The sequence below is a fragment of the Pyxicephalus adspersus genome, chromosome 3 (genome assembly GCF_032062135.1).
Source record: "Pyxicephalus adspersus chromosome 3, UCB_Pads_2.0, whole genome shotgun sequence".
NCBI lineage: Eukaryota > Metazoa > Chordata > Amphibia > Anura > Pyxicephalidae > Pyxicephalus > Pyxicephalus adspersus.
This window is the reverse complement of record NC_092860.1, coordinates 11984366-12004687: the sequence shown is the minus strand read 5'-3', so window position 1 is coordinate 12004687 and position 20322 is coordinate 11984366. Positions and strand designations below refer to the sequence as shown.

General features: G+C 39.8%; 2 protein-coding genes across 2 annotated transcripts; both read left to right on the top strand.

Annotated features, from left to right (window-relative positions):
• The first annotated feature begins 271 nt into the window (after positions 1-271).
• Positions 272-9287, top strand: LOC140325650 (ketosamine-3-kinase-like). Its single transcript, XM_072403594.1, has 6 exons — positions 272-436; positions 4622-4773; positions 5119-5210; positions 5650-5732; positions 6189-6311; positions 6862-9287. The coding sequence occupies exons 1-6, from the start codon at positions 296-298 to the stop codon at positions 7198-7200; spliced, it is 930 nt and encodes a 309-aa protein (XP_072259695.1). The 5' UTR covers positions 272-295; the 3' UTR covers positions 7201-9287.
• A 151-nt stretch (positions 9288-9438) lies between these two features.
• Positions 9439-20244, top strand: LOC140325649 (ketosamine-3-kinase-like). Its single transcript, XM_072403593.1, has 7 exons — positions 9439-11348; positions 12083-12294; positions 13731-13882; positions 17121-17212; positions 17887-17963; positions 18143-18265; positions 18725-20244. The coding sequence occupies exons 1-7, from the start codon at positions 11228-11230 to the stop codon at positions 19067-19069; spliced, it is 1122 nt and encodes a 373-aa protein (XP_072259694.1). The 5' UTR covers positions 9439-11227; the 3' UTR covers positions 19070-20244.
• Positions 20245-20322: the final 78 nt, after the last annotated feature.

The window sequence follows — 20322 nt, the reverse complement described above, 5'->3', positions numbered from 1 at the left end:
GTTTTGAAATATTTGATCTGATGACAGGGTCTCTTTAAGCTGTGCAAGAGATAAGCAATACCTAATATGCGGATAGAGGAAAATTATTTTAGACCTTACAGTAGAAAGCAGAATTTGCAGAACTGTGGGGTCTGTAATATCAGAGCTCAGTTCAATACAGGCGCATCAAACCCAGCTGCCCTCAGTTAAGATGGAATCCCAGGTGACCAGGTTAATAGGACAGTCACTTCCGCCCTTACTTCAGTTTACTGTCATCACTTCCGCCCTATCTTGTACGCCATTGCCCTTAGCTAACATGGAGGCTTTGCTGAAGAAGGAGTTGAGCTGCTCCCAGGTGAAGCTGGCTGGTCATTCAGGAGGAGGCTGCATCAGCCAAGGCCAAAGCTATGACACTGACCTGGGCCGCCTCTATGTCAAGGCCAACCACAAGGCTGAGGTGCCCTGTTACTAATTATTAGTGGCTGTGTGATGATTTGTATGAATGCTGCCAATAATCACTAAATTATCATTTTGTGTTAATTTATGCTTCTGATTATGAGTGATAAGCAAGTGTTCACTTGTTGGGTGTTTATGCCTTTGATAGGGGTATTGGGGACAATTTAATAAAATATGACAGGTTGCATTATATTAATTTATTCTTTAAAACCTCTTTACCCAGTAAAGATATGAAGTTGACCCCTAGGAATAAAGTTTTGCCCCCAACTACCCCTTTAATACCCCTTCCTTCATCCCTAGCTGCCCCTTTCTTTTGTTTTTGCTGCTTAACAACCTTTCCTGATTGGGGAGCCTGTGAGTCACACCTCTCCTGCCCATGTGACTATGCTGTTGCTTTATGATTGGCTGTAATTGGCACCTAGGGCTATCATAGAGGGGCAGGGAGAATTCCCAGCCTGAATGGGATAAATGGGCAACAGACCATAGTTGCATACAGAGTCAGTTGACTACAGTGTGCAAAGGGGGAACTGGTACTCCACTTACCTGAAGTGCCAATTACCTGGTGGCTTTCCAGCATATGATCTGTTGCTAACCGGTGGTCCACAGAAAAATTTAGACAATACTTGCGTTTTTTCTGTTTTATTAAAAAAACAAAAATAATATTCTAATAAATTCTTGTATTCTGAATGACAATTTTCGCTTTTATATTGCACTAAATTCACAAACTGTACTAGAGACGGAAAAACAAGGGAGGTGCATGGTGACGTCAGTGTAATCCTAAAGAGGAATTTAACTATACTATACTATAACTATACTATAACTAAAAATAAAAAACACACCTTCAATCCAGGAGGCAGACCGATCACTACGGGGACGTCTGGAATCTGGTCCCGGGTCCTCCTGGCAACCGTCCTATCGCCGGCGCTCCAGGAGTCGCCATTTTTGTTTTTTCTTCCATGTTCTTCATCTTATGTCACCCGAGATTGAGTAACGTAGGATTAAAAAAAATTGCCTTTATCACTGCACATGCGGTAGGAGCAAAAAGGCTCCTTCTGCGCATGCCTGAGATGCTCCGGCATGCGTAGAAGGAGCCTCCAAGAGCCTCCCGGGATGCCTGATGTAGGTATCCTGGGAGGCTTTGCGCTCCCATTCATTCTCGTCCGCCTAGGCAACCGAAAATTAGGGAGCGGTGCTATTTTAAAAGGGTGTTGCACCTAAAAAAAAAAAAAAATTTTTACCCTACATAAAGGGTTTTTCTACCCTTTTATGTAAAGTGAAAATTCTGAGTATAGTTCCTCTTTAAGTTGTTTAAGGCAACCGTTCCCATACGCTTAAGTATTGTTTCCAGCATTACAACAGTCACCCCGCTCCGTGAATACCGATTCTCATCCGATTCTAAATATTTTTGTTTATTTCTCAGACGTTATTTTACGTAAGTATGACCTTTACTGTGTATTTTCTTTAACTGTTTTATTTAATGGCATCAAATTGTTTGACTTTGCTAACTATAATTTCTTGTTTGGTCTTATATTCCAATGAAATAAACCCATAATGAGTGAGAAAAAGCAAACAAATATTTTGCATTTCTTTAGTAATACTAAGGATAATGCAACTAATGCTAATAGTAACAATAGTAATACTTCACCTAACTGTAAGCTAATCAATGAATCAGAGCCTCCACAGTCCTTGTCAGGCGCCATGAAGAAGATCATTTTAGAAATGTTTTTAAAAAAATTCAAATTATTGGTTCGTGGGACTTAAAATGATGAATTTAGTGGTCCGTGGGTCCGAAAGGTTGGGGAACGCTGATCTGTTGGATGGGTAAGTATATGGCCTCTTTTATTTTAGGCTACACAGTAACTTTAAAGCAAACAACAGGTTAACTTTCAATCTGCTAAGCTTGAATAAGGAAAACAAAATTAAAACAATTCCCCCAGCTTTAGTGGATCTACATCCAGAATGTAGAGATAAAAAGCTGTGTTTCCTGCCTGGTTGACACTCCAGAAATAGGGGAGCAGTTGGCACTGGGATGGGAAGGCATTGATGGCTGTATGAACAGTGTTCCGTCCTGTAACGTCATTGTGTATCTGTTGGAGAGATTCTTTTTTTCTTTACAGGAAATGAGGTGGAACTGCTCAGCAAGGACTATATTAAATACCTGACTGAGGCTCTGACTCTTCTATGATCTCTTCAAAATAAAATAAAAAAAATTAAGATTCATTTGCGTTTTTAAATTTGGCAGGAAAGCAATGTTGTGACCCCGAGGTAGCTGTGGTATTGTTCTGGAATAGAAAGTGCAATGTGTCGCACTGACTGAGCCGAATTGTTGTGAGCTGGATGAGGGATTAATAGAAGTCAGCACTGTTCTGCTGAGTGCAGCATTGTTTGTGGGTATCTGTCAGCTGATTGAATGATAATCTGCAGTACAGTACATAGCCAGCGTTCGGTTCGACAACGTTCTGTGCAAAATTAGATATTAGTGCCATCTTGCTCCAGTCCCAACTATCCTACTACACATCTTTGTTAACATAGGGAAGAAAAAAAATACTTTAAGTATACCAGTGTTATTAGCACCTACTACTATCCATGATCACTCACCTCTCCCAGGGTATTTTCACCTGCTCCACATTCTGTCTATGCCCACCCAACACTGTGCTACTCCACTCACTATCTGCCCATGACCTGGTGACTTTGATCACTAACACAGTTTTGCTCCTCCCGTTGCCTGTCTATCTTCACCCACCTCCCCCAGTGTCCCTATCACTAACATGGCGCTGTTCTACAAATTCCCTGCCAATGCCCATCTCTCCCTTGAGAGCTTTTTTTTTTTTTCACCTCCACCCATAACCCTCCCATCCCAACTCGCCTCACCTGCAGATTTTCATCATTATATCTGGTCCACCTACTCCCTGCCCCTTCTCCTTCAGTGCTAACGCTTCTCCCCTTCACCCATTCTCTGTCCTTGCTCACCCTGGTGACTTTTACACTGTACTATTTACCTTCCCATCCCTACCCACCTCTTCAATGTCTTTGCAGTATTCTCCCCAGCCCCTTTTTGCTGGGCACACCACCCGGCATATTTCAGTAACCACCTGGCTGTTTTTGGGTGGTCACTGAAAGGTTGGGGCTGCCACCCACTTACAGCTTCTTCCACCCAGCTTAAAAGTAATTTGGAAGAAAATACTGGTAATTTACTTCAGTCCACCTATTCCCTGTCCATGCTAACCCACCTCATGCTGATTATCTTTACCACTAATACTGCCACTCCATTGTCTACCTGCCTATGTTTCCCCACCTCTCCCTGGTGATTTTCACCATTAACACTGCTCAAACTTCCTGTCCTTACTCACCCACCTCACTCTGGTATTTCTCTGATGCACCCACTACCTGCCCACCTCTCCACAGGTATTTTTGCCACTCCACCCACCACCTGACCATGCCTGTCCACCTGTCCTTGGTTATTTTCATTAACACTGCACTACCTACCTACCTCACTCTGATTATTTTAGATATTATTAGATATGCCACTCCACCAATTACCTAACCATGCCTGCCCACCGCCTACCCATTTTCTGCCCTTTCTAAAGAGTTTCACTACTAATACTTCTTCATAGTACCCATTCCCTGCCAATGACCACCCACCTATCTCTGGTGATTCTAACAACTGATGTGGCACTGCTTCACCAACTACCTGCCAGTACTCACCTTCCTCACCTTTGTGGTATGCCCTTATGTGTTAAAAGTTGGCTGGTCTGCCCATATATTAATAATGAAGGCAGATTTTAATTGTCCCTTGTTAGTGGATTTAGGTAAAGCCTTTTGTGACCCCATAGGATGCTCAGGTTAAAGGCTCACCCTGGCCAAGGATACCAAACACAATGGTGCCAAATGGCTGCTCTTATTTGGTTGACTGCTACGGCAAATACAAATGTTTTCTGAAGCATTAGTGTTTGTCAATGATGTCCACTGGTGGTCATATACTGGAAATGATTCAAAATTAAGCACTTTTTATGCATAGATTAAACACATAACTAGGTGACAGCATGGCAGAACAAACAAAAAGGGTGAATCTATCCAGTGGGGACATAGACCACAATGAAACTCTCACTGACAATAAAAAGAGCAGTGCACATAGTACTTAATATTTTATCCTAAATGACCAGATGCAATTTATCTCTTTTCATAGGCAAGAAGGATGTTCGAAGGAGAAATGGCGAGCCTGCAAGCTATTCAGCAAACAGGAACCATCCGGGTCCCCAAACCCATAAAGGTGATTGACCAGCCATCAGGGGGTGCTTTGCTTGTGATGGAGCACATGGACTTCAAGAGTCTTAACAGGTAAGTTATCAGTCAAGACAAAGCCAGATGTTTGGGTTTTATTTATCCAGACAACATACAATCCATCAATCGGAGTGACAGCTGCCCTTAATGACCGCAGCAGATGGTGGGTGAAACTGGCAACAGATGCAAAATTTTAACATATAGCATCAACACCAGAGGAATCCATAATTTAAAATTCGCTGTAACAGAACAAAAAATTGTATGAACACAAAAGAATATTTAATATACTTAAAGAGTTTGATTGTTAACAAATTCAAAAATTAGAAAAAAACTTCAGGTATTTTTCTGATCAGCTGGACTGAATGCTCCTATAAGAGTGTTTTCTTTTTTTACTCTCTTTAGACAGTCAGCAAAACTGGGAGAGAATCTGGCGGACCTCCATCTCCATAACCAGAGGCTACGGGACAAATTGACCAAACAGAGCAGGACTGTAGGTAGTTATAAGTTCATTCTAAAATTATTGCATCAAATACTACTTCCACTCTGCAGTGGAATACATTCATTGCAGCCTTAGGCTGCGTACAGCGCCCCTTTGTTCATCTGTCATTCTTTTATCACTGGAAATGATCATGAAAGTTGTAAAAAGCATCCCCTTTGCAGTGATCCCCCCTTCCTGTTCTAATGGCACCCTGCTTGTCAGGGAGTAACAGGGTTTCCTTCCAGAGTCACCATCTCCAGCCATCTTGATTGGTTGGTCCGGGGTGATTGTGCGCAGCAGAAATTTAATTCATCCCAGTAGAAAGGCCAATTGTGTACTAGAAAGATGTGTGCAGGCTGGTTAGGAGCCCTCCATCTTGCAAATTATTATTTTGTTAAGGTAAAGTCCAGGCTAAATCTGCATGCAGATTCTGAGGTTATTTTCCTTTCTTTAAGGTGAAGGGCCTGGACAGTCTGACCTCCAGTATGTGGACAAGTTTGGTTTTCATACTGTGACCTGCTGTGGATACATCCCGTTGGTAAAGCTGTTATAGGAGAACCCTGTCTATTCATTCTTTTTACCTTTCCTTCTCTTCTCTACTCCTTTTCTCTTTTTTTATTTCACTTTCTTCTTTCTTTTCTTTTTTCCCTTTCTTCTCCCTTTTCTTTTTTTTCCTTTCCTTCTCTCTGTCCTTTCCTTCCCTTCTGACTGTCATTTCCTTCTCTCTATTATTTTCTTTCCTTTCATTCTCTCTGTCCTTTCCTTTTCTTCTCTCTGTCCTTTCATTCTCTTCTCTTCGTACTTTCCTTCTCTCTATCCTTTTTTTCCTTCTTTCTATCGTTTTCTTTCCTTCTATGTGTACTTTCCTTTCCTTCCCTTCCCTTCTCACTGTCATTTCCTTCTCTCTATTCTTTCCTTTCTTTCTCTCATACAACACACAAAGTTGCACATTTTATTTTGCATTGTAGAAGACTTTATATTACTTCCCTTACAGGTAAATGATTGGCAGGAAGATTGGGTAACATTTTATACCCAGCAACGTCTCCAGCATCAATTAGACCTCCTGGAGAAATCCAGTGGGGACAGGGAGGCGAGGGAGCTGTGGTCCCAGCTCCAGGTAGGTTATTTAATATAAAAATAAATTTGTGAGCAGTTGTCAAGTAATATTTTGCAGGATTTTCTTCACCTTCCAATGTAACAACTTGTTTTCAACACATCTGACTATTTGCAGGTCATTTTCTTATTTACTGCTACTGTAGACCTGTTGTAGTAAAGTCAGGGTGCTTTAAGCCCAAATTACACCCAAAATTGAACAAGACAAATTCCTAAAATGATAATACAATATGGATACATGACTAGTAACTGTTTATAGAAATAAAGTGGTGGACAGAATATCTGTTTTATTGGGCACATTTGCTTACACGGTTCTATTTTCTCTGAATTTAGCTCGTGGGCAAGTCAATCAGACGTAACCTTTAGACTCCCAATGTAGGAAAAAAAAGATTGCAGACTTCTTTTTCCATAATCCCAGCTTTACAATGGAAACCATATGCACTCTAAAAATAGATAATACTTGTAAAAAAAAAAATAACAATTCAGGAGTCTAAATCTAATACTTGTAAGGCATTAGTATTCTTTTTAAAATTTTAATAATTTTCTACTTACAGCTGAAGATCCCGCAGTTATTTGCTGGCATTGAGATTGTGCCGTCCCTTCTTCACGGAGATCTGTGGGGAGGTAATGTGGCCGAAATAGACAGCGGCCCAGTGATTTTTGACCCCGCTTCCTTCTATGGACACTCTGAATTTGAGCTGGCGATTGCTGGCATGTTTGGAGGTTTTGGTTCCTCCTTTTACTCTGCTTACCACGCCAAGATGCCCAAAGCTCCGGGCTTCGACAAAAGGTTGAAGCTCTACCAGCTCTTCCATTACCTGAACCACTGGAACCACTTTGGCAGCGGCTACCGAGGGTCATCCCTGAGCACTATGAGAAGTCTTCTCAAGTGATCGGTTAGTCTGGGACTGTGGAGGTCCGTATCGTAGGATACAGGGAGGGTCCATAGCGTAAATGGCATTCCTCTTTAGAAACACTAACGTGTGCTGTGCTTCCAGTGACCAATGTATAACACTATGCCAACAGGCTGACACTTGAAGATGTAAAATGTGGCTGAGAGTTATTAGGAGGGTGCTTAGATTTAAAGCTTGACTTTTCCCATCCAAATTCTTAGGCTGCTTTACATTTCCAGTCTAATTGCTGAGCCAAAATAATGATCAGATTGCCCGAGAAGTAAATTGCCTCTGAAGTACGGTAAATTCAACAGCAGACCAATTGTAAGTGACTATTTGTAGTCCTTGATTAGACCTGGATTGATCAGACATGTTGGATATAAGTATAAAAGTTGTACTATGAACCACTGAGCAAATCCAATCAGGAACATTCCTGATGGTCTTGTGATTTTTTTTTGCATCCCCATCACCAGCGATCAAAGGGCAGAAAAACATGTCTGCCAAATTTTGGGACTTATAACTTAGCAAATGCTGATTAGTAAATTGTTCAGAGTAGTCAGTAGAAGGCAATATTGATAGTGATTTCATTCATAGGCCATAAGGCATTGCATGGAGCCCTAAGCTTCGATTTCTCCTAATTGTTCTGTTTACATGAAATCAATATATTTTTACCCATCAGTGGGTGCTGTTTTACACCGATTTATATAATTTTGCCCTCAATTCTTTTATTATAAGAAGCAGAACAGAAGATAAACATCAGAAGCATTTTTTTCCTTTTCATCAAATAAACAAAAGGGGGAAAACCCTTATAGGACAAAAACATTGCAAGGATCTTACTAAACAAATTAATTTCCTGCTTCTGATGCACAGATAACAAACTCATCTTTACTGCTCAGTTGTCCAAATTTTTCAAAATCAGGAGGTAGGTTTTGCCCTTCCTAAAATAGCCAAAACACAAATGAGTGTACAGGTGAGGAGTCCATTATACAGAGTACAAAGCAGGTGGATCTTCCAGAGCCAGTAAAAACTGGAACCAAAAAATAAGCAAAAATGTTATGTATAGTAAACCTACATGACAAAAACAACCCTCATAATAAACTTGCATAAAAAAACTCATCAAATCACCAGTCTGTCTGGGTAAATGTAATTAACTTGCAGGGGGTTTGTTATAAGCCATAGATATTTATAGCTCTCTTGCATGGTATATAATATAAAACACACAATGCAAAATGACACCCAGATAAATACACCAATAAATGTGGAAAGCTGCACTCAGAAGCCCAGTGAAAGTCATAAGGTGCAACTGTGCTTGGTGCACCAGTGGGTGGATGGACGGGTATGGATCCTGGATAGGCCGCTGCCTTTCTTTCTATAGCAATGTATCTATCCTGCTGATTTTGGCTGTGTTGGGATCCATATGTTTGTGTGCTCGATTTCCTAAAGTTATGTTAACATTGAAAGCTTTGTAATAAGTAACATCTTCCCCCAGTGTAACATGACAAGTTCTTAGGGTCAGCAACTTAACATTTCCCTGCAATGTAACTACCCTTTGCTGGCAGCCTCCAAATTTCATTAAGGTTTCCCTTATTTTCTTACCAAAGATTAAACTTTTTCAGGAAACCTCCACACCGCTAAGTATGACGTAGCTTTATAGATATCTATGCAAGAGGTTGTCTATTAATTGACCTCAAGGTCAAAGATCTGGACTGGAGATGGACTGAATATAGGAGCGGATATATGAGGAATCTGGAAATTCCTGTCTAAAAACGAAATGCCTTTGCTGTGTGTTTGAGAAAGTGAAGTTTTGAAAATTAATTGTGATGCAGAAAAAAATGAGTAGGTAACTTTTTTTAGCAATCACAAATTGATTTCTACAGTAGATATGGTAATTACAATTTTAAGTTTTACTTTATCCTATAAAAGAATAAATAAGAAAAAGTATTAAATAGGAAGATATTTATTTTTCACTTTGTTTATTGTAGGACTGAAATGACATTAAAACTTTCAACTGATGTGTGTATTCTGATAACATTCATTATTGTGTGTTTTACTTTTATTGCCTCTAACTAAACAGCACTTAAATCCAATGCAAATTGTGTCATTGTTTCATTTTTCAATAGGGGCAATACAACACTTCATTCAATTATTTACCTAGCTCAAGTTTTTTTTTTGTTTGTTTTTATTTACAGATTCTTAAGCTCTGTATAGGAATTATTGACTTTCTGGGCATCAAATTCAACCACTAGGGAAATAAACATCCCAGGTATAAAACCCAATGGAAATGGTTGATCCAGAGGAAGGCAAAAAAAAACCCTGGTACAATTTACAAGGGAAAAAAAACCCTTCTGATTCCATGAGGTAATCAGATGTTCCCTGGATAACAGTCTCTTATCTTTAAATCCTTAATACCCAGTTATATTCAGAGCTTCTAGAAAAGCATCCAGCTTTTTCTTAAAGCAATCTATATTAGTTGCTGAAACTACTTCCTGAGGGAGCCTATTCCACATTTTCACAGACCTTACAGTGAAGAATCCGTTTCTTATCCAGAGTGAAGAATCCCTTAGGTCTTGAAGTAAATAGTTGGGAAGAGAGTTCTCTATATGGACCATTTATATATTTATACAGGGTGATCATATCCCCCCTTAAACGTCTCTTCTCAAGGGAGAATAGATTCAGTTCAGCTAATCTCTCCTCATAGCTGAGCTCCTCCATTCCTTTATTAGTTTAGTTGCCCTTCGCTGCACTCTCAACAATTTATAAACATGGCACATCTTGTGTTAACATGTCCAATCTACCCAAGACCGATGAAGAATAAGAAAATCACTTGGTTTACTTCAGATCTGATGTTTTTTTGGATCGTAAGTAAAAAAAATAATCTGCCCCTCTACACTTTAGAAAGTGCCACATAGTCTTTTAATTGGTTGTTCTGAATTCACCCACCCTCCATTTGCAGGGATGACCCCGCTATGATTACCTACCCATGGCTGTAGTGTGAATGTTGGTAATGCTAAGGGAGAGTAATGCTGCTAGTGCCCTGTACTTGTAAATTTATTCCCAATGTTCTGAATTCTGTTTCTAATAAAGCACAGATGACCGTGGATCTCTGCAACAGGTTTTAGATAAAAAAAAAGGGGCTCTTGGCAAATATGGTCCCCAAATGCACAGTACCCCCTTTCAGATTAGGACCCTGGAGAAAGTAGGGCGCTGGGCAACTGTCCATTACCACCCCGTCCCCAAAATTGGCCCTGGGTTTCCAGTGGGGAGATTACCTGCACTCTTTATCATTTGCTTTGCCTCTAATTTACTGAAACATTTGCATACAGTCTTTTTGTGGATGTATATCCAGGCACTCAAATCTAATATAAGCCCTAACATGTTAAAGTTATTTTAAAGTTTTATTTACAAATAAAAATGATAATGCCTTGTAATAATGCTTCTGCATGTACTTTAAACCCAACGTGATTGTTCAGTTTAATCAGCTAAATATGTTTCTTGCGCATCAAATGTGTTCACAAAATCAGCCATAGCAGAGTAATAAAGCCTGTCCCCAGCCAGCATGCTGCGGAGATGGATCCTTTTATTTATGGTAGCAGGGGTCTCCATGTAGAGGTCTGGTTTGCCCCTGCTGAATCAGAACAAAAGCTCTCCAATTATGAGAGAGCATGCACTTTAATATTTGCAGCTTTAGGTCTGAGTGAGTCTGCAGAGGGTGCTTCAGTGAAACCACTGCTTCCACACAAAGTATAGTTCTCAACAAGGGCCCTTACAGAATTACCATGCACAATTTAGAACTTTAGAACTTTATGGCACTCTGAGTGTCTTTGTGTACCTGAAAGAAAAGCACTAGAAAACCTGATTATTACGATTAAGATGCAATCACATACTCATCCATTGTCTTCTGCCCAACCTTCCATTGTGTTGCATTGTGTCCTTTTTAGGTTTCAGATATCACAATTGTAATATGTTTCCACTTGTAATCTGGATTAGATTTGCTTTTTTATTATAAGGACAACAATGTAGGAAGAAAATGACCCCTCTGGGCACTGGGTGTGCGAAGAGAGCAAGGGGAGTAACCACAACCCAGAAGGGACCCGGAGTAATTGGGCTGCTAATGGACAGTGGACGTTTCCTTGGGCCACAGATATCAGGTACGGTGAAATAGCAGCTTGGACCGGTTATGCCAAATGCTTTACATAACCACTGTAGACGGCTGTCACCGGTACAAGTGTCCCCATTGGAAGATTTCCCCTATTTCTGTCGTGTCATCTACTCCTTTTCCAAGTTTGGGATCTTCAGCCATTGTGATTGACCAGACCGGAATCATTTAACTCCCACACTTGTACAGATTTCATTTGTTGCCGGCAGCCCGTATTCCAACTGCACATGTGCAACTCATTACAATAGTACAATATAGAGAGGATTGCAAACAGGCAGTTAGGTTTGTTTTAGCGCAAGTCTTTTCTGCAATAAAAAAACCTACCTGCTCACAATTTTAAATATTAGGTTTCGTTCAGCTTTAAATGTTCTTAAATGTGCTCAAAAGTAAAAATACATCTAACAGCGGGTGTCATTTTCATTGTGTCCACTAGATGATGCTGTTCTCATTTTCATAATGAATTCCACTTGCATTTATCTTTAGTGAACTGTTAATACATGTACCTGTCTCATTTTTGTTTTGTATCTTCATCATCATATGTCTACACCACCTCTCCATTGCCATGCCAAAACATTGGACACCCAATGTATCTTTGTCTTATACTTTCTCTCCCATCATTTGTTGGCCATTTTCCTGGTCACTCTGCCTGATCATGTTACGCCAAAAAGTTATGCCAGTGAATCTAAAATTTATTTTTGGAATAAGAAATGGATCTGCTCTGTGCAGGATGCCAGAGCGACCCGCCGCCATCTCCAGAAATGTTTATACTCAATGAAGAACCTGAGAGGTTCCGAGAAGTGGAAGATCAACTGAGGAAAGTTCTGAGAAGCTCGGAGGTCAGGCCCCGAGGACTTGTCCGAGGAGGATGTATCAGCCAAACCCAGAACTTCGATACCGATTGCGGGAAAATGTTTGTGAAGATCAACCATGGCACGCAGGTCACAATTCTATCTGTGTATATAGTTTCTTTTACAGGTAGTCCCGGGGTTACATACAAGATAGGGACTATAGGTTTGTTCCTAAGTTGAATTTGTATGTAGAGCGAATCAGGTATAATATTTTAATAAATGCAATTAGGAGAGATGTTTGTCTCAACATATTATTAGGCAGCGTGGTGTTACTGTATAAAATCCTCACTGTAAGTTAATCACAAACAAAGCAAAAAAAAAAAACTTTATGCAGCCTAGACATTCATTAACTTCTGAAGCAAGCTGTGCTTTGATATACAAAAGGAAACAACTGCAAAGTGTGTCTTGGTTATTAAAGAGTTACAAGAGCTTGCAGAAAGAGCTCACCCCCTAAGATCATCCACAACCTCAGCTGTGTTTAGCAAAAGATTTCTTCTGCAAGTCATGCAAACTGCCCCTCCCCCCTTCAAGCCTCTGTTCTGCACACAGGGAGCAGGGAAGCCCTGTTCATATGCAGGAGTCATCTGTATGTTGAATGTCCTTTACCTGGGGGCTACCTGTATTCCCTTCAGTGACGTATACTTGATTTTCATCCCCAGCTTGTCATAGCTGAATGCATATATAATGTAAAGAACATTCAGCTTTCATTGTGCAAATTGAGTTTCCTTGCATTGTTGCTGCATTACCAAGGCATGCCTATGATGACCATTATAGTAGAGATGTCTTCTGACATATTTCATGGGGTTGTTTGATGTCATTGTATTTTTTTTTTTTTGCATCTCTCCCATTACAAACAAAGGTAACAAAGCTGCAACCTGGTTATACAGTATTTGTCAATAAGGTACCTTGACCCCATATGCAAGAAAAGTGAAAACTTTTATAGCAAGACCTGTCTACTAAATGTCAACTATTTAAAAAATTAGCTTTAGGGTATTTGGCATTTATTCAACTTCCTCACACTCATTTCCCACAATGCCATGTTCTGTGCCTGATTTGCCAATATGAAGCACTGTGACCCAGTATGGTGGTTTAGGTGGGGCGTATGCCCCCCTATGCAAACATCAACATAGAAATATTGGTAATTGCTAAGGATTTTTAGTGGGCTTCAGTGGAGAATTTGAATAAGCAGAAGGTGTAATGCATTATTATCATATTTAAAAATAAACAGTATTTATATATCGCCAACATATTACGCAGCGCTGTACATTAAATAGGGGTTGTAAATGACAGATACAAACAATGAAATAGGAAGAAAGGACCCTGCCCCAATGAGCTTACAATGCATGTTGCATGCAATGCACACTGATATTATAGGGAAATCCCCACCACAAGGTTTCCTTCTGTTTAATTTATTATAAAATAATCAAAAAAAAAAATCTGATTTGGTAAATGGGATTTTCATACTATGTTTAGGTGTATGAATTCTGCATCACACGTCTGTCATTTCCCTGTTTTGAATATTATAGGCCAGGACTATGTTCAGCGGTGAAGTGGCCAGCTTGGAGGAGATCCGAAGAACATGCACTGTACGAGTTCCCGAACCAGTGGCAGTAACTGAGCTCCCAGGAGGGGGAGCTCTCCTCATTATGAAACACATTGAGATGCAACAGATAAGCCGGTGAGCATTATATTGTCCAGTGATATCAACACTGCAGCCACTTTCTGTCTATTTGATCATTATAATTTTTGACCAGGCTGCTGACATTTGGGTATAAATATTTAATAGTTCCCATTAAGATACCTGCATGTTGTAATGTTGGTATCATACACGTCTAAGCCACATACATAGTGTAGTGTGAGCATAACTTTGAACAGTGTGAAGGGCAATATTTATTCTGCGCTTCAGTCTTGCACAGTTGTACAGGTAGCTCACCTAGACTGAAATTGCTTGCTATGATTTTCTGTTAGCTTCTCACAATGTACATTAGAAGCTGCAACAAGCCAGGTAAAGCCGGCCTCCTTTTCTGACTGGAGGAGGTCCAGTATCATCTAGCCCCTCTTTCCCTACCCTGATTGTCCAGGTCCACCGATTTAATTAATTGGATTTCAGTTCTTTCAATAATAGGGGCTCAGCATCATGTGTAGGTGTTACCAAGGGTAGTTCTTAGGCTTGCTGAGGAACATTCATTCCTCCAGACTGACATCCACCCATGAAGGTATTTTAGTATTTGCATAACTCTTCCCAAGCACAAGCCTACTGCTTGCATCAGGGAAGCATAAGATGGATATGTGATGCCAAGGCACACCATTAAAAAACAAGGTAGCAGCATTGTTTTGCTGGGAATATTATCAATGGGCCGGATTTATTAAAGATCATCAAGACTAGAGAAGATAGACTATCATGGGTAAGAAACAGGTTAGAAGGAGTAAGGAGAGGGGCTTCAAGCTCTTCTTGTATATTGTTTCAAAAAGCAGTTTAACAGTTTGGTGTTATACATCAGTACAATAGTGTGTTACATCACAAAAGTCCCTATTGTAGAATCATGGGGTGGTGGTTGGTTAGGCTGAAAAACGTCTTGTTACCCGACGCGTTTCGCCACGGGGGCTTCTTCAGGGGTATATAACTAGCGTATTATACTCTTTATACAAAATACAAATTACAAGAGATTAATATTTAATTCCTTGGAGTGTAGTGTACATTATGATAAAGCATATATATATATATATATATATATATATATATATATATATATATATAGATAAAGGCTTTAAATGTCCACATATTAGAACAAAATTGCATATGCATACATATTTGTGTGGATACAGATTCATATATAACAGAAAGACATGTATATAGAAATTTATAGGTAAGGTCATCGGTGTGTATAATATAATAATACACATAATAATACACATAATAGCATAATTTATGATACCATATAGGGTTATATCATGATGTATAAATATTTCAAGGTGGTAAGATAGGCTAGGTATATATAAGTATCTATATATACAAAAGTTAAATTGAATAGGTAGGTTATGTATGTATGTATATGTGTTGAATAAGTAGACTGGGTGTAGCTGTATATATATATTGAAGTAAGCTTTGTATGTAGAGGTAGTCCTGTGTCTTAAATGAAGGTAAATGTAGTATTGTTGTTGAAGGATATTACAATAGACATATAAAAGGTTGACTTACTTGTCAAAAGCTACGTACACACGTCCAATGCTTCTCGCCCGATATCGCTTCTCGTCCAATATCGGACGAGCATCTGGCGTGTGTACAGCGCCCGTCGTCCATCATCCGAACAACCGTCCTGGCGGAACCACAGACGATGGACGACGAACGATCATAACTGAAGTGAAGGGGGAGAGCGCGCAGTGGGGTGCCACTCCGTCATTCTCCCCTTCCCCTCTCCATATGGTGAATGGTGATGTATGTACAGCAATCGTTCATGCATCATGCAGTCCTTAGTTGTTAGAAAGGATCGTGAAAGATCCTTTCCAACGACAATAGATGCACGTGTGTACCCAGCTTAAGCAAGGTGGAGATGTTGTCAAAGATAGGTATGACACAGATGATAAGGATAATTTTTGCTGCTGATATGGAATGTGGTATAAAGTACAGATGTTCCTGCTCTTTAAATGAATGAAATGCCTATGGAAAAGCAGTAGTAGTTATACCATAGGAAATGACAGGGTTAATTTATAATCTGAGTGCTGGATGCAGCTGCTGTCAGATGGTGGAGATAAGCAAGGTGAGCATTCCTGCTTGTCTCCACCATCTGACAGCAGCTGCATATAGCACTCAGACTACGAATTAACCCTGTCATTCCCTATGGTATAACTACTACTGCTTTAACATAGGCATTTCTTGCATTTAAAGACCATGAAATATCTGTATTTATACCACATTCTAACCCAAGACTTATCTATGACAGCATCTCCACATTGCTTAAGCTGGGTACACACGTGCAATTATGGTCATTGGAAAGGATCTTTCACAATCCTTTCCAACGACTAAGGACTGCACAATGCATGATGCTCTATAGAGAGGGTAGGAAGAGAACAATGGAGTGGCACCTAGCTGTGCTCTCTCCCCCTTCCCTTGCATTGGGATCCTTCGTCAGCCATTGTCCGTGGATCCGCCAGGACGGTCGTTCGGACAATGGACGACGCTGTACACATGCCAGATTCTCGTCGGATATCTGCCCTGAGCCGATTATTGGGCAAGAACCATTGGACCTATGTGCGTAGCTTCAGACAGGTAAGTCAACTTTATATATGTCTATTGTAATATCCTTCAACAACAATACTACATTTAACTTCATTAAGGGCAAAAGGACTAGAGCCTGAAGCCCCTCTCTTTTCTCCTTCTAGCCTTTTTCTCTTACATACACAAAGAAGAGCGGCTTACATATATTCCAATCACCTTTTAAGGAAATCAGAAAGGAATCTGCCCCCATACCCCTGAATTTCGAATATCATGGGTGATCCAGCAAACCTGAAATAGATCAGGTTCAGGATTGAAAACATTTGCTAAATAATACCAAGTGATTTTTAAAAAATCAAGTTTGCTGCATCACCTAGGTTAACCCATGATAGTCTATCTTCTCCAGTCTAGGAGGTCCCTAATGATTCAAGATCATTGTGTTTGCAGTGTGAAGGGGAAATTAAGAGCTCATTGAATTTCTGGCAGATCAACAAATATTTTTTCTCTACTTGCAGTATTTTTGAAAGGTGGTATAATGGTAAAGGATGGTATAAGATGCATGCTATGTTTTTTATACAAACACTTCATACAGGAGCACAAAGAGATCTGTGTTGCTCATGACCTCAGGTTGGAATTTAAAAAGTCCCAAAAGTAAAACCTGCGGTTTCTGGACTTACTGATAATTTACCTTTTACTCTTTCAGGTTTGCTGAGAAACTGGGAGAGCAGCTGGCAGATCTGCATCTTCACAACCAGGCAATGCTGAAGATGGCACAGAAAACCAGGGGAACTATTGGTAGGAACATTTCACCAATTTTTTTATGTGTACAGAAACTGCTGGTAAATATTTGGTATTCATATAAATAATTTATCAATTATGACCAGTGAATAAAACAATTTGCCCCAGTTTTTTTGACCACAATAATTTCATACTGAGAGCTGCCATTTTGTCTTTCACAGTATAGCGAAAATAAAGCCAAGCCAACAGTCACAGCCCCAAAACACCTCAGCCCTTCCTATGACCCACTCTATGCCAGGCAATGGGTACATGTAATTGGCCATGGGCAGGGGTTAGAGATTGAGAAGAGGTCATGGCTAGTGACATTTGATAATAGGTAACACTTGCCCAATAATAATGGCTGTATGTAGTCTTCCTGCTCGTATGAAACAATCAACGGAGTTTATTGTAAAGGCAACTCAGTGTTTGGAAATGGAAAGGTTTATTTAAAACACAAAATAAATTATTCCTAGATGACACAATAGATTAACATATATTAACATGTCATAGATAGCTAAAGAATTGGATGTTTAGTTGGGTAGTCTTTAAGTTTGTATCATCTTCATGTTTTCTCATGACAGTTGTTTTGTAATAGCCTAATTGTGTAAATGTCTAACAAAAAAATAATATTATTAATATAAATCTTTAAAGCTCATCATCACATTTTATTCTCCTGTGTTTTTCTCTATTAGGGAAAAGTTCTGCAGACCTCCAGCCAGTAGAGATGTTTGGCTTTCATACTACCACCTGTTGTGGATATATTCCTCAGGTCAGCAGATTTACAGCACCAAAGAACGTCCAATGGGGGGGGGTTACATATAGAGAACAGGTGTAGATGTTGGGGTTTGTCCCATAAAAAATTGAAGTTGTTTTCATGGGGCTTATATATATAAATCACATTGTTCCTTGGTTGCTTTTCACCCATTTTCATTGTTGGTGTATCTTAAGGTCAATGAGTGGCAGGAGGACTGGTTGACATTTTTCACCTCTCAGCGTCTCCAACCACAGATCAGCTTAATGGAGAAGGACTATGGTGACCGCATAATCCTGGGACTCTGGTCAGAGCTGCAGGTCAGTCTGTAAAGTGGATCAACAACCCCCTCCCTTTCCTACCTGATACTCCTCTCCTGAAATGTGCTAGTTTGCTAGTGGACTCCTTCTTCTAATTTCCTCTTTCTTGAAATACTCTGTTTCCTCTATATAACTCTCCTCTCCTGAAATACTCTGCTCTGCTGGAGGACTCTGCTCCTTCCTCTATAGCTCTCCTCTCCTGAAATACTCTGCTCTGCTGGAGGACTCTGCTCCTTCCTCTATATCTCCTCTCCTGAAATACTCTGCACTGCTGGAGGACTCTGCTCCTTCCTCTAAAACTCTCCTCTCCTGAAATACTCTGCACCGCTGGAGGACTCTGCTCCTTCCTCTATGACTTTTACCTCCTGAAATACTCTGCACTGCTGGAGGACTCTTCTCCTCCAATGTCTGTATTTTTACAGTTTGGATTTTCCTGTAAATTTTTTTTTCTCTTTTTAGGTAAAGATTCAAAATGCCTTTAAAGACACTGTTGTTGTCCCGTCCCTCCTCCATGGCGATTTATGGGAAGGCAATGCTGCAGAAGATGAGTATGGACCGGTTCTCTTTGACCCTGGTTCTTTTTATGGGCATTCAGAGTGTGACTTATCTATAGGGGAGATATTTGGAGCTCAGTCTGGCTGCTTTTATTCCTCTTATCACAAGAAAGTTCCCAGGGCTCCAGGACACGAGCTCCGCCAGTGGCTGTACCAACTCTTCCACTTGTTAAATAACTGGAACCACTTTGGATTAGCATTCAGAGGAGTCACTGAGAACCTGATGAGATGTCTACTCCAAGTGTTGTAAATCCACAGCTCATAAAATGAACATAATAGGATAAATAAAAAAAATCCTCACAGTCCCACATTTCATGACTAATGGCAACTTTATAAGAAATATTCTGCTGAAAATTTAAACTACAAAATACCTAAAGAGAACCTGTGTTATGATGTATGGAAAAGCAATGTGTGCCCTGCATTGTGTGAGCTTCAATATTCAAGGACTGGTTAGCAAGCAGCCACCCCACACCTGTAACCCCAGTTAGCCCTTTGGCTAGCTCTCCCTGAACCAAGCTACCGAGATACGTAAATGGTAATAAGGGTGTAAGTGCATACCCCTATCTAGAGGTAACAGGGTTTGGGGAGCACTTGCCAAAGGGCTAACCAAGGTTAAGGGGATCTTGCATTATTTGCATTTCCTACTCCTACTTGCATGATAACTACATTATCTGCCATTAGATTTATTAGGCCAAGCTGTCAGTTGCAGAGGATGGAACAAACTTTGAAACATGCCAAAGAATGTACAATGGTCAACTTTGTTTCATACAGGTAAATACTGTCCATGGCTCTTTTGCATTTACAGTAAGAGTTATATTTTTAGGACAACCCAACCTGATTTGAGCATCTCATATGCCTATCTAAAGGGTCCAGTTCCCAAAGAGTGTTAAAGTGTATCTATATTTTTTGGATTGAAAAGAGTTTAAAATCCGTCGCTTTCTGTCCAGGAGATACAACAAGAATGGAGAGTAACTCTCTATAAAGTAAAAGAATTCCCTTTCTGAAGGTAAGCTTGATTTCGACTCTACATTTGGTGGCCATGGCAGAATTTTTACGATCACTTCTGGTCAATTGAACAAATGTCCGTGTGTGAGAGAACTAATCAGAACACATTTTTTGCATAAATGATAATTTTTATTATTTTTTAATATACATTCTTACATTAGTGCCTGACTATTTTTAATTGATATATTAGCAGATGTGGGACAATATTACGTATGTTGCATTGGTTATTATTTTAATTAATGCTCAATATGGTTGATTTAAACATACCTTTTATCCAAAATTTACACATTTTCTCATAAGATTCCATTGGGATATTGTGAGTATCCTCGGTGAAAGTTGCCTGATTCTTGTGTGATTCTGTATCCCTTATTATTACAATGTATATTCTTTAATATTAAAATGCGTCAGTTTCAGATTTGTTTTTTAATGGGAATTTGGATTGAAAAGAGGGCCAGTTGCTAACATTGTCCTTTATCGTAGTTGGACGACATTTTTTCA

Bases quoted from the DNA above. Each gene is read 5' to 3' on its own strand.
- LOC140325650 (XM_072403594.1), top strand. From the start codon at position 296: ATGGAGGCTTTGCTGAAGAAGGAGTTGAGCTGCTCCCAGGTGAAGCTG. The intron at 4,774-5,118 runs GTAAGTTATCAG...TACTCTCTTTAG, and splicing joins GACTTCAAGAGTCTTAACAG to ACAGTCAGCAAAACTGGGAG. The intron at 5,733-6,188 runs GTAAAGCTGTTA...CTTCCCTTACAG, and splicing joins GCTGTGGATACATCCCGTTG to GTAAATGATTGGCAGGAAGA.
- LOC140325649 (XM_072403593.1), top strand. From the start codon at position 11,228: ATGACCCCTCTGGGCACTGGGTGTGCGAAGAGAGCAAGGGGAGTAACC. The intron at 12,295-13,730 runs GTCACAATTCTA...TGAATATTATAG, and splicing joins AGATCAACCATGGCACGCAG to GCCAGGACTATGTTCAGCGG. The intron at 17,964-18,142 runs GTCAGCAGATTT...GTGTATCTTAAG, and splicing joins GTTGTGGATATATTCCTCAG to GTCAATGAGTGGCAGGAGGA.